At 57.1% G+C, this 13,116-nt stretch overlaps 1 protein-coding gene across 3 annotated transcripts in view; it reads right to left on the reverse strand.

The window, feature by feature from the left end:
• Window positions 1–857: 857 nt before the first annotated feature.
• Window positions 858–13,116, reverse strand: part of KDM2A (lysine demethylase 2A) — a 42,693-nt gene continuing 30,434 nt past the window's right edge. For all 3 annotated transcript variants that reach the window (XM_071761559.1, XM_071761561.1, XM_071761560.1), the window contains exons 14-22: window positions 8,962–9,045; window positions 7,571–7,837; window positions 7,029–7,160; window positions 6,853–6,942; window positions 5,510–6,222; window positions 4,028–4,191; window positions 3,574–3,732; window positions 2,599–2,814; window positions 858–1,273 (exon numbers count right to left, since the gene is read on the reverse strand). In XM_071761559.1, coding sequence (XP_071617660.1) covers window positions 1,092–1,273; window positions 2,599–2,814; window positions 3,574–3,732; window positions 4,028–4,191; window positions 5,510–6,222; window positions 6,853–6,942; window positions 7,029–7,160; window positions 7,571–7,837; window positions 8,962–9,045 — 2,007 coding nt within the window. In that variant the 3' untranslated portion in view covers window positions 858–1,091. The remainder of the gene's footprint in view (window positions 1,274–2,598; window positions 2,815–3,573; window positions 3,733–4,027; window positions 4,192–5,509; window positions 6,223–6,852; window positions 6,943–7,028; window positions 7,161–7,570; window positions 7,838–8,961; window positions 9,046–13,116) is intronic.

Here is a 13,116-nt window from a genome sequence, read left to right on the forward strand (position 1 = left end):
ATGGCAGCTAAAAAAAAAAGAGGGGGAGGAAAGGACCATGCAGGGGGGGGCATTGGTGACAATTCAGTCCCAAGGCCACCCCCACCCAATCCTCTGCAGCCCCCCCCTCTCCTCCCCTACACCCCCCCGAGTGCTTTTCATGATGCTGGGCCACCTGCAGGGAGCTGGGGGGGGGAAAGAGGAGGCAGCCCCTGTGTCCCCCCCCCATTGCTCACTCACCCCTGACTGATGCTTTCTGATCCTCCCTGAGCTCTGCTGTACCTGGGGGGGGAAGATTCTCCCCTTTTTTGGGGGTTTCTCCCCTTTTTTGGGGGGGTTTCTCCCCTTCTCTCAACCAGGTCACCTCTGGGCTGCATCAGGGAGCCTGAAGTTGGAAGTGCCTTGTCACCCCCCTCCTCTGTGTCCTCCCCCCCCAAGGGGTGAGGGGACCACAAAGCCACCCTGGTGGCACCAAAAGAGCCGCTGGGATCCACAAGGTGGGGGGGGGTGGGGAGAGGAAGGAAGGAAAAGGGGTGGGGGGGGGGGTCAATCCCAGCCCCTGCAGCCGGACGAGGGGGAGCGAGGAAAGAGGCGACGGAGCAGGAGGTGGGGAGGGGGGGTGTAGGGTTTGTTCCAGCTCTGCTCCCACTTTCCATGGAGAGACCTTGACCCTTTTTGTTTGTTTTTTTTTTTTTTCTGCTACCAGGGAAGTGAGAAGTGTTTTCAAGGCAAGGAGACGACGAGGGTCAGAGGGGAGGGGAAGCTGGGGGGAAGGGGGTGCCCCCGTTTCTCTGCACAACCTCCACCTTGGGAGCCGCCAGCCTCCAGGCCCAGGCTTCCCTGCCATTTTCCTTTCTTTTTTTGTTTTGTTTTTTTGTTGTTGCTTTGCCCATTCCTCCTCTTGGTACTGGCCAGCCTGGCGGGACATCTTCATCGGCAGAAGTTCCCAGGGGGGGAGGAAGAGGAGGAGGAGGAAGAGGAGGAGGAAGAGGAAGGACGGTGGAGCGAGGCCAGCGGTGGGATGGGGATGTGGAGGAGCGGCTCTCCGAGAAGGGGTGGGATGGGCTCTTTTTTCCTTTCTCCTCAGTCTACAACCCCGGGGGTCAGGGTCTCTAGCTGATTTTTTGGATCAGCTTCTCATCAGACAGGCAGTAGAGGCTGTTGATGGACAGGTCCGAGATGAAGTGCTCACAGGCTTTGCGGGTGATCTGTTTGCAACCTCGCAGGTCGATGAGGGTGACGTTGGAGATGCGGCGCAGGTACAGCAAGGCCTGGTCTGTCAGCTTATTGCAGCCTGGAGAGGAGAGGGGAGGAAAAAACAGGGAGCTTCAACACCTCCAACCTAACCAGAGCTGAGCTCCCCACATCAAGCTGGCAATCACAGGTTGGAAGAGAGCTCCGAGATCATCCAGTCCAACCTTTGATCGACACCGTAAGCTAACTGCTAAATCATGGCCTTAAGGACCAGGTTCAAACAGCTTTTAAATACCTCCTGGGCAGGCCAGGACAACTGGGAAGTTGCTTCCAGAGCTACCAAGGTGGTGAGGGGCCTGGAGAACAAGTCCTAAGAGAAGTGGTTTTAGTTTGGAGAAGAGGAAGCTGAGGGGAGATCTATGAGGAAGGTGTCCAAAGAAGGGTGACCAAGCTGGTGAAGGCTCTGGAGAACAAGTCCCATGAGAAGAGGAGGCTGTGAGGAGATCTCATTGCCCTCTACAACTAACTCCCTGAAAGGAGGTTGCAGGGAGGTGGGTGTTGGGCTCTTCTCCCAAGCAAAAAATGACAGGACCAAAGGAAATGGTCTGAAGTTGCACTAAAGTAGGTTTGGATTAGATATTGGGAAAAATTTCTTCACTGAAAGAGTGGTCAGGCCCTGGAAGGGGCTGCCCAGGGAGGTGGTGGAGTCACCATCCCTGGAGGTGTTAAAGAACAATGGAGATGTTCTTAATACCCAGGGAGGTGGTGGAATCACCATCCCTGGAGGTGTTAAAGAACCATGGAGATGTTCTTAATACCCAGGGAGGTGGTGGAATCACCATCCCTGGAGGTATTTAAGAACCATGGAGATGTTCTTAATGCCCAGGGAGGTGGTAGAGTCACCATCCCTGGAGGTATTTAAGATGCTCAGATGTTCTTGATGCTCAGGGAGGTGGTGGAGTCACCATCCCTGGAGGTATTTAAGATGCTCAGATGTTCTTGATACCCAGGGAGGTGGTGGAGTCACCATCCCTGGAGGTATTTAAGATGCTCAGATGTTCTTGATGCCCAGGGAGGTGGTGGAATCACCATCCCTGGAGGTATTTAAGAACCATGAGATGTTCTTAACACCCAGGGAGGTGGTGGAGTCACCATCCCTGGAGGTATTTAAGATGCTCAGATGTTCTTGATGCTCAGGGAGGTGGTGGAGTCACCATCCCTGGAGGTATTTAAGAACAGTGTAGATGTTCTTAACCACGCAGGGCACGCTCAGGTGGCCGAGACTGTAGACATTTGGGGTTTTTTTTTTGCTTGCTGTGTGTGTCTGGTTGGACTGGGTGATCTCGGGGCTCCTTTCTAACCGCGACCCTTCCGCGATTCTCCGCCAACGAAGTCCCCAAGGGGGCCACCCCGGGGAGCACCCACCTGCCATGTTGAGCTCGGTGAGGGAGTTGCGTGTGGAGGAGCCCACGGCGGTGAGGAGGTTGGCTGACTGGTCTGTAAGGTGGTTGCAGTGGCTGAGGTCGAGGCGGGAGAGCAGGGGCATGTGGCGGATGATGAGCCGCAGCGTGGCGTCCGTGATGTCCAACCCCGCGAGCCGGAAATCGATCATATTGCGGAGTTTGCTGCGATTGTCCTGACCTGCAAAAGGGACAGAAGGAGCTGTGTGGATTCTGACTCAATCACAGAGTGCTTTAGGTTGGAAGACAGCTCCAAGATCATCCAGGCCAACCGTTGACCAGCACCGTAATTCACTAAACCATGTCCTTAAGGACTGGGTTCAAGCACCTTTTAAATACCGCCAGGGATGGTGACTCCACCACTGTCCTGGGCCATTCCAATGCCTGACAACCCTCTTGGTGAAAAAATATTTCCTAACATTCAGCCTAAACCTCCCCTGGCAGAGCTTCCATCCATTTCCTCTGGTCCTATCACAGTTTACTAAGGAGAAGAGGCTGTTTCCCTCCTCATTCCAACCTCCCTTCAAGTTGAGCTATAAGGTCTCCTCTTCTTCAGACTGAACACCCCCAGCTCCTCAGCTCCTCACAGGGAGCTGGGGGAGGATTTCTGCTTCAGGATTTCTGCTCCAGGCCCTTCATCAGCTTTGCTGCCCTTCTCTGGACATGCTCCAGCACTTCTCTGTCCCTCCTGTAGTGAGGTGCCCAGAACTCAACACAGGACTCAAGATGTGGCCTCACCAGAGCTGAGGACAGAGGGATGATCACCTTCCTATTCCTGCTGGCCACTGAGTTCCTAATAGAAGCCACCATGCCATAGGCCTTTTTGGCTACCTGCACACACTGCTGACTCAGGTCAGGGCATTTCAGATCTGGCAGCACCTCCCTGCTTTCTGTGCTTAACATCTCCCCCTCCAGCTCTTCAGCCTGGACAACAACTTACTGGGTTTGTCTGTCGGAGGGGTGAGTAAATCCCGGATCTGAGGGTCCTTGATTCCTACTGCCCACCGAAGATCGAGGGTCCTGAGAAGGGGGCAGCTGGAGGTACTGAGAGCACAGACTGCAGACCAGGAACAGCCTGCTAAGATGAGGTCTTTCAGGCCTGATGGGAGAAGGGAGAGAAGTAACAAGTCAGACAAGCTCCGAGACATTCCAGATCCCAACTCCCTTTCTCCAGGTACACCAGGAAGCAGCTTCTCTCCTGGTCTGGGGTGGGAGGGGGAATCTGAGCTCTGTAAAGCAGGAGAGGCTCAGCACATCCCTGTGGGCTGCGTGCTGGGATTCAGACACCCAGGAGCTTTCAACACAGCCTGGTCTTCTTGCTGTTCTCCAGCCATCAGGAAGCCTTGGAGAAGGCTGGTGGTAGTTGGAGAGACTTTTCCCTGGCCCACGCTCACCTGGCAGCCTGTTGACAAGCCATGTAAGCTGTTTTTTGGAGATATTGGTCCAGCTGAGGTCGAGGCTGACTGGTTGTCTTTTGATGATGCCGCTCAGCGCCTGGGGGGTGATGGACTTGCACCTGCTCAAATCTATCTTTGTCCACAATCTCTTGTCACAGCACCTAGGGAGGAGGACAAGGCTGAAAGTTGAGCCCCATGGGACAAGAGAGACAGCTGGCGGGTCACTGGGTTTTGGGGAGGAGCCCAGCCCTGGTGTAGCCCCAGCTGCAGCACAAAGCTGCTGTCTGGTTTCTCCGGATTTCTTTGGACATGTGGGGAGGCTGCTGGAGGGGTTTGGCCACCCAGGAATGCCCAGGACAAACCCCAGGGGGTTCTGCTGCCACACAACAAGACTCCAAATTGCAGCTGTCTGCCCCTTTGTTCCCTCTCCTAGGTGTTCCTCCCACCAGGGTGAAGATCTTAAGCATCCTCACTCCCAGCAAGCAAAACACTCATCCTGGTCCCACCCCATGGGAGACCCAGGACCTGATGGCAGCTCAGCTGTGCCTCTGAAAGGTGCCACAAAAGTGGCAGGTGAGGGGATGCTCTCCTCCAGCCACCACGTCACACCATTCCCACCGGTTCCTGATCAAAGCTGGATGGTTGTATATTTTTTTTTTTTCCCCATCGTGCCATTCCAGCTGCTTGGCAGTTTGACACCTCCCATTTTCCAGTCCCCGTCTGTTCCCAAGCCCTCCATCTCCAGCTGTCCCAGTGCCAGCATTGTCTTCGGGCCTGCCATCCCCCCCGAGGCATTTCCAGCCAGCAAAAAACCATCCCTGCCTCCCCCAGCTTACTGGGAGGCCCTGGCAGGACAAGAGGCTGGGAGTGAAGGGCAAGGAGCAGGCAGGGTGGTGGGCAAGGAAAGGGCATCAGCACCTCCCAAGGGCACGGCAGGGGACACAGGTGCTGGGGTGACAGCACAGCCTGGCACTGTCTCCCAAAAGAGGGGACAGGGCAGGGACAATAAAGAGCAATCAGAGAATGGTTTAGGTGTGAAGGGATCTTAAATATCACCCAACTGTGGGCAGGGACATCTCCCACCAGCCCAGGTTGCTCCAAGCCCCATCCAACCTGTCCTGGAATACTGCCAGGGATGGGGCAGCCACAGCTTCTCTGGGCAGCCTGGGCACCTTCAGGGTTAAGGATTTCTCCCTGATGTTCAACCTCATTCTCCTTTCTTTCAGTTTAAATCCATTCCCCCCATCCCATCCCTCCAGGCCCTTATCCAAAGTCCCTCCCTCAGCTTTCCTGCAGCCCCTTCAGGCACTGGAAGGTGCTCCAAGGCACAGACTTTATAAAAAGATCAACACACATGTGGCAAAGGCAGCAGATACCCACAAAGCCATCGAGAAGAGACCGAGGAGACCCCTTCCCCCTTTTCCCCCTGGCTGCAGGGTGTCCATCCCCCACCTCCCTGTCCCACACCCCCACACTCACCACTTGTACCAGGTCTTGCACACCCGCATGCACTCGCAGAGCTCCCTGCGAGTCAGGTAGCGGAACACGGACATCCAGACCTCCCTCTGCATCCAGCTCTCCTCACCCTCCTGCCCCCGGCCCCCGCGCCCGTTCAGCCGGGCCGCTCCCCCTTCCTCCGCGTTCTCCTCCTCTTCTTCCTCTTCCTCCTCCTCCTCCTCGGCCGCCGCCTCCTCCTCCCCCCCTCCCCTCAGGGGCATCCTGGTGGGCGGGTGACGCATGACCACGCGCGGGGAGTGCTGCAGGTTGGCGGAGGAGGCGGTGATGGCTTGCAGCTTGGGGACGATGGAAGTGCCGTGGACGTCTTTGGTGGGGCGCTGGAGCGTCACGGTGAGGTAGGAGCCGTGGAGTTTGGCTTTCTCCACCTCCGACAGCTCCTTCTTGCCGCTGGGGTTGTTCTCCTTCTCCCTCACCATGGTTCTCTCGGTGGCCTGGAGCCTCAGCAGCTGCCGGCGTTTGAAGCGTTCGTCCCTGCTGGCGCTGTGGTGGTCGCTGGGGCCGGCTCCGGGGGACGAACGCGTCACCACGCCTCGGGGGGACGCGGGGTCGTGGATCAGCTGCAGCATGGGGGTGGGCGAGTTGGGCGGGGGGGTCAGGGGCTCTTCACAGCTCCGAAGGGGCCGCAGCACCTTGGCTTGCGCCGCGTCCTCGTCGCTCTCCTCCACCTTCCGCTTCTGCGGGGTGGGACAGAGGGGAGTGGGGATGGAGCTGGGAAACAGATCCCCTCCTCTCCTCTCCCCCCTCACAGAGCCGTGCCCAGGACCACCAGGAGCAGAGTCCACCCGTACCAGCAACCCAGCTTTTTCCTTCCCCCTTCACAGGTGTCCCCTGAGGTTGCAGGTGGCTTTCACCTTGTGCTCCACCTCTTGCAGTGATGACAGCTCAGCACAGGACACCGTGGGGACAGGAGGTGCTCATCACATCTGTTTAAAGTGCCAGGGGACCCAGGAACCGGGCAGATGTGCACCCCAAGCATGCACAGCACCCAGGAGAAGGTATCCCAGGGTGGCTGCTCCCCACCTGGCTTGCCTGAGCTGCCACACTCCCATCCACAGCCGTGGACACGGTCCTACAGGCGATGCAGCAACTGTAGGGCAGTGTCCTGGGCAGTGCTGGCAGCTGCTGCCGGGTGTAGGACCCGGGCTGCCCTTGCTGCTTCTGCAGGAGCCGGGTCCTGGCCCGGTGCCGGGCTCCCTGGGAGCCGGGGACAGAGAGCAGGGAGCTGTCAGCTTGTCCCTCTGCAGCAGGGGGACAGGACGGGGGACACGTGTCCTTGCCCTGCCACCGCACAGCTCGCCTCCTACCTGGCCCTTCTCTGCGTCGTCACCCTGGTAGCATTTGGGGCACTCCCAGCAGTTGGGGAGCTCATCGTTGAGCAGCCCTTCCCCATCCATCTGCCAAAAAAAGAGGGGGAAGTCAGCAGCAGCCCTTCCCCACAGTTGAGCCCCCCCTTGCCCACCACCACCCCCGTGCTGCCCACCTGCAGGCAGCCAGGGTGAACGATCTCGTTGCAGATACAGCACTCCATGAGCTTCTTTTCAAAGTCCTGTGAGTCCTCATTCTGATCCACCTCCCCACAAAGTGCACACGTGACCGAGTGAGGCAGCCTGGGCTACAAAGGAAAGCAGGAGTGAAACCAGGGCAAGGTGGGACAACCCTTCCCTCTTTCCTCCTCCTACTCTAAATCACAGAATGTCAGATCGAAAGGGACCTCAAGGATCATCTGGACCTAATCTAATATTATTGTTTATATGAGATGTCTCAGCACTCCAAGCTGAGACTTAAAGCTTTCCAAAGTGGGAGAATCCACCACTTCCCCTGGGAGACCACTCCAACGTCTGACTGTCCTCAGAGCGAAACATTTTTTCCATTTTGTTCCAAATCACAGGGAAGGGGCCAACTATCCCACGGGGAATTAAATCTGGCCACTGCTCTCCTCTTCCTGCCCCTGGTGGGCCACACAGGAGTCCCCAACCAGGCAGCAGAAGACCGGTGAGAAAAGGATGAGGCTGTGGGACTCACCGCCAAGCACTGCCGGAGGACACAGGACTGCTTCATGCGGCCAGGCCCGCCGAATTTCTTCATGTCCCTGCAGTAGTGGCACATGCCACACTCCCCCTGCATGCAAGCCTTGCATTTTCGGCACCGCACCCGCCTCCGCCGGGCGCCGGAGACGATGGGAGAGACCGTGGACCTGACGGGTGTGGGGCGAGGGGCTGGCTTCATGGTGTGAGGCTTGGTGATGGGGATGGTGGGAAAACGCACCCTGAGCCGGGCCTGGAGCTTTAGCTGGTGACAGAGAAGAAGAGGGAAGTGGTGTGAGGGGAGGGGAGTGCTGAGTTCAGTTTGGATCTTCAGGTTGTCATCTTGGAGAAGGGTTCTGGAGGGCAGCCCCGCTGCCTCATCTCTTTGTGGACAATGGAACCTCTATGGGTGCTGCCACCCCACATCAAGAGCTCTCCCTTCATCCCTCCCCTCCCTGACAGTCGGGGTCTGAAAAGGGCTGAAGAATCCCAAAAGCATTATGGTGCTCCCACAGTAGCTGCTCTTGCCTTCCGAGGCAAAAAATGAGAAAGGCAGGCGGGCAGAAAGGTTGTCCCCTCTCTGTCCCCCTGCCAGCTGGGCAAGGGGACAGGGCCCAGCTCTGATACCAGTGCTCTGGTCACTCTTTCCCACAAGGAGGAAATTCTGGGAGTGCCCAAACACCCCTGGTTTACAGTACAGGTGGAAAAAAAAGCCCAGCACGAGGACAAGGTCAGGGATGTGCCCAGCATCCTGAGTGCTGCATCCAAAGAAAAGCTTCCTGAGATGCTTGTGCTGGTTAAGAGTCTCAAGCAGAGACAAACACCTCCAATGAGCAATCCCAGAGGTTTATTTGTCTCCAGACACCCAGACGGGGTGTTACCCACCCTTCCCAGGGGAATGGGGTCCCTGCTCTTCCCAGAGGCCTGCCAGTGATCCCATCTCCTGGCAGGAAGGAAGCAGTGACCTACAGGAGCTGTCCTGCTGGGCTGTGGGGAGGCAGCCTGTGGAGGGGAAGTCCGGCTGCTCCTCATCTCCAGCTGCCCAGAGAGCCCAGCCCAGGCTGTGGCCCTGGGTTATGAGCACAGCTTGAAAGGCAAAGGCAGTGAAGCCCTGAAAGGGCCTTTTATTCCTGAGAAGATGGCTGCTGCCTGCAGGTAGAGACTCCTCCAGAAGGGAGCTGCCATCCTTAGGGTTGCAAGAACCAAGTGGAGAGCACGGGGAGGGTTTTCCCCCAGTGCTGCAGGGCTGGTTGCACCCCACAGCTCCCCCAAGGCAGATAGGAAAGCGATGCTACCCCACCCCAGATGTGGGCAGAGACTCAGCCAGAGGCAGTTTGTCAGCTCAGCCCCACATGATATCCACCCAGCTCAGCTCCTCAAAGCTCCTACCTTATCTCTCTTGGGCCACTGGACGATGGGGACGCCTGTAAGTGCCAGTTTGGGATCGCTGTTTGCGTATTCTTCTAGCAGCAGCTAATGGAGAGAGGGGACATGCACAGACATAAACAAATAATTAAAAAAAAAAAGGAAAAAAAAAAAAAAAAAAAAAAAAAAAGACAAAAAGCACAGGTGTGAGCAGAACAAAACGAGGCTCCCACCAGATGCCAAGGGTGCTTCAAGCCTGCCTGGGAAGGAGCTCTCCTCTACCCCTTGCCCGCCAGCAGTGCTCCCTCCCCACGTTTGCCAGACAAGCTCTGTCGAGTCGAGCTGCACGAGTGCTTTCATCAACTGCAGCTCAGCCCCGAGGCCCCGCGCTGGTAGGGGGGAGAGTGCCAAGTTTCTGCAATCCAGGGAGAGGATTTCATGGGGGAGGAAGGACGAAGGGTCCCTCCCTCTGCCCCCTGGCCATGGGGTGGCTGGAGGGTGCAGCAGGATGTGGTGTCCCAGCACCCCCTCCCTAGCCAGCTGCAAGCTGCCAGGTAGCCAAAAGCTGCTCCCCTGCACCGCAGGAGCACCACAGGCTCCCTCCCTCTCGGTGGATGGGGAGGGGGCTCCTTACATATCTCAGCCCCCTCTCCACACCCCATTCCCCAACGAATTTATGGTCGTTTCAAAGGTGCATTTTATTTACTTGGCGTTGCCATGGCTACGCCAGCAGCAACCTCCTGCCGGCATCCCTGCTGCCAGGCAGGACCCGGGCAGGGGGTGGCCGGTGTCCCCTGGGGGAGGGGGGGGACGTGGACGCTTGGTGTGTTCCCCCCCCCCCCCCCTTAAGGAGGGGCTGATCCCAGATTTCCAGCTCTCCCCAGCCCTGGGGGAGGCAAAAAGCCGCGACCCCCCCTCCTCTCCCCAGCGGCACAGTATGCAGCCTGCAGACTTCCCACTCCTCCCCTCCCCCCGGGAACAGGGGCTGAAAGGAAAGGTGTGGGGCTGGGGGCTCAGCATCCCCCCTTCCCCCACCCAGGACACCGCGGCGGGTGGGTGGGGGGGGTGGCTCAGACATGCGTCTAAGTTGGAGGGGTGGGGGTGGGCAAAAGGGGGGCACCCGTGGTCTTCTGGCTGCATGTGGCTTAAAGCCAGGGTGGGGGACACGTCCCCCTGTGACCCCTCACCCTTGGCTTGTAGGGGGGGGCCACACACGGACCCACGGACGGCGGAGGGGACCCTGCGAGCACACCGCATGGGACCGACGGGGAGAGGCGAACCCAAGCAACACCCAGAGACCCCCCCACCCCTCCACCTCCATCTTCACGGGTGTTCCCCCCCCCAACCCCCCCCACCCCCAACCCTTTACGGTCCCCTCCCACCCTGGCTGGGGTCCGGAGTGTCCCCACGTCCCCTCCCCGTCCCTCCGAGCCTTGCCAACTGCCTGACCTTGCGCTTCTGGAGCTGCCGAGACTCTGAGCCGAAGTTTGCCGAACCCTCCTCTTTGTTTCGGTGCCCACACTGAGGTGGGGGGGTGTGGGTGGGGGGTGTCCCGTGTGTGTGTGTCCCCCTTTTTCCTTTTTTTTTTTTTTTTTTTTTTTTTTTTCTTCTCCCCCCCGAGACACCTCCGGAGGGGAGGAGGGGGGGAGGGGAATATATCTCAGTCTAAAGCGATCCGCCGAATGGGTTCCCTAATTTTTTCGGGGACATAGTTGGGGGGAGCGGGTTCTGCACACCCACCCACCCACCCCCCCCCCCCCCCCAAAACCCTTCCTTCAACCACCACCCCTACACACCCCACCCACCCACCCACCCCCCCGGCTCCTCCCCAGCCGCACTGGCAGCCGCGTGTTCCTGCCGAGCCCTTGGGCAGCAGCTTCCTGAGCCTGAAACAATGCTGCTGCGTCACCCACATGCGGTTCCCAGCAATGCTTTGCAACGGGAAGATGGCAGAAAAAAAAAAAAAACCCCGAAAAAAAAAAAAAAAGCCCCGAAAAAAAAAAAAAAAATAGCTAAAGAACGATTTAAAAAAAAAAAAAACCAGAGAGAAGGCAGAGCTGTTCTGCTGCAGAGCCGGGAGGGGCCCCGGGTAGGGTGGTTTGGATTGGTGCAAAGACCCCGATGGGGTGGTCCACCTTCATCATCATCGTTTTCATCATCATCATCAGCCCTCCTTCCCAACGCCGCCGCAATGGGAGCTGCCCAGGCCAAACCCCCTCCCCAGACCTGGGGGAGAGCCCCTGCCCCACTCCCTCCCTGCCTTCCCCAGTGCTTTTCTTTTGTCTTCTCCAAGAAGGGGGTTTCTGGGGTTCCACCTGGATCTAGGAGACACTGCTGCAGTGAGCAGGTTTGGATTTTGCTTTTTTTTTTTTTTTTTTTTTTTTGAGGGTGGGGTGAACCCCCCAAAACATGCAGGTTATTCCCATCCTGAATGCACAAACCTTCCCAGCCAAGGTTGGGATCAATGGAAGTCCCCAAAGCCACCAGGGACCTCACCACTGGAGGGGGACAGCCCCATAGTGGCCAAAGCAAAGTCCTTCCAAGCAGCCCAACAAGGTCCATGAGACCCCCAGCACAGCTCCAGAACCACCACAATTAAAAAAAATCAAGGAAACTCCTGAACTAAAGCAACTTCCCCAAAGCTGCACTGGAGGACTGTGCCTGCTCCCACTCCTCATGCAGCCAAAGATCCATTGGCAACCTCAGTTTTGTCTCTGCTGGCCCTGAAGAGCCAAGGGGCCACTGGACCAACACTGTGACCCCCAGAACCACCACCTGATGCACCCAATCTGCTGATAACTTTGGGTTTTGTCTCTTCTGTCCCCAGCAGCCATCCCCTTTGGCCCATTTAGAGAGTGATGCTGGAAGGGCTGGAGATCTCATGACCACCCAGGGAGGGCAACTCAACACTTGTCACTGGGGTTTCATCTCATCTGCCCCACAGGCAGGAACGTGACCCATTGCCCTGCCACAAAGGACTGCAAACTGTCCCCGAGGTCATGGGGATGGAATGAAGTGGCCACTCACTCCTTCCAAGGGCACTCAGAGGTGGCTTTTACACCCCCTGAGCCTCAGCAAGCTGACACGTTCTCACAGACAGGAGCACCTGGAGAAAAACTGTCTGGGGAGAGCAGAATCCAGCTGGCAGATTTACTGGGGCAGGAAAAAGAGAGCACGAGGCTCAGGAGAACGTTTCAGGCAGAGATGGGACCCACAGGAGGAAGAGATCAGGCAGGTGAGGAGAGTTAAGAGGCATTTGTGGAGGAAGGAGGTGAGGTCTCTGATCATGGGGGGATCCAGCCCAAAACAGGTACACGGGCAATGCCAGACCAGAGGGATTGAGATGAGGCCCTGGAGGTAGGATCTGCACTTCTAGGAGAGGATCTTCTTGTCTCCACAATGCTTCAGCACCTCCAGGCAGAACCCAAAGAGCTGTTTGTTGCTGCAGGGCTTGGTGGCATTGCAGGAAGGGAATGGGTCAAACGTGGGCCTGGGGCCCCAGAAGAAAGGACAGGAGGTCTCAGAGCTCTAAAGGCAGCAGAGGCCTCATGGACCATCCTGCTCCTCTGAAGTACAAGTGATGGAAACCAACACCCCCCGAGAGGGATGAGAAGTGATGGATAAAAGCAGCCCAAAGACAATGGGACCTCTCAGAAGTTCCCTCTTTGCCAATGACCTTTCCAGCGACCCAAGTCCAGACCATGCACAGCAGCATCACCAAATTTATGGAGATTTTTCAGCAAGACATCAGTGCTCCACAGTGATGTGTCACAAGCTCATTGCAGATCTTCTGAGGCAGTGCTAGAAGCCTTCTTGATTTCAACCAACCATCCACTTAAGCTACTGGAGATAAGCAACTTGATGCTACCAGGAGGTCTCCAAGGGAGACAGGCAAAGCTAGGGATGTTCAGGAGAGGCAGAGGTGCCAACATCCTCATCCTACTCCAGATGCTTGATGTAGCCTTTTTTTATGGAGTCCCAGTGGACAGACAGTCCCACGTGCCCTGGGAAGTAAATCTGTGTCACACCCAAAGCGTCACGTTCCACCATGTGATGGCTCCAGGCTCAACTCATGATAGGATCCAGAAGTGTTATTTCTTCACATGACCCAACACATGGACACCCTAAAAATCAGGATCACCACAGTGTGGGAAAAACCCAGCATCTTCCTGCCCTCTG

The sequence above is a fragment of the Heliangelus exortis genome, chromosome 18 (genome assembly GCF_036169615.1).
Source record: "Heliangelus exortis chromosome 18, bHelExo1.hap1, whole genome shotgun sequence".
Classification (NCBI taxonomy): domain Eukaryota; kingdom Metazoa; phylum Chordata; class Aves; order Apodiformes; family Trochilidae; genus Heliangelus; species Heliangelus exortis.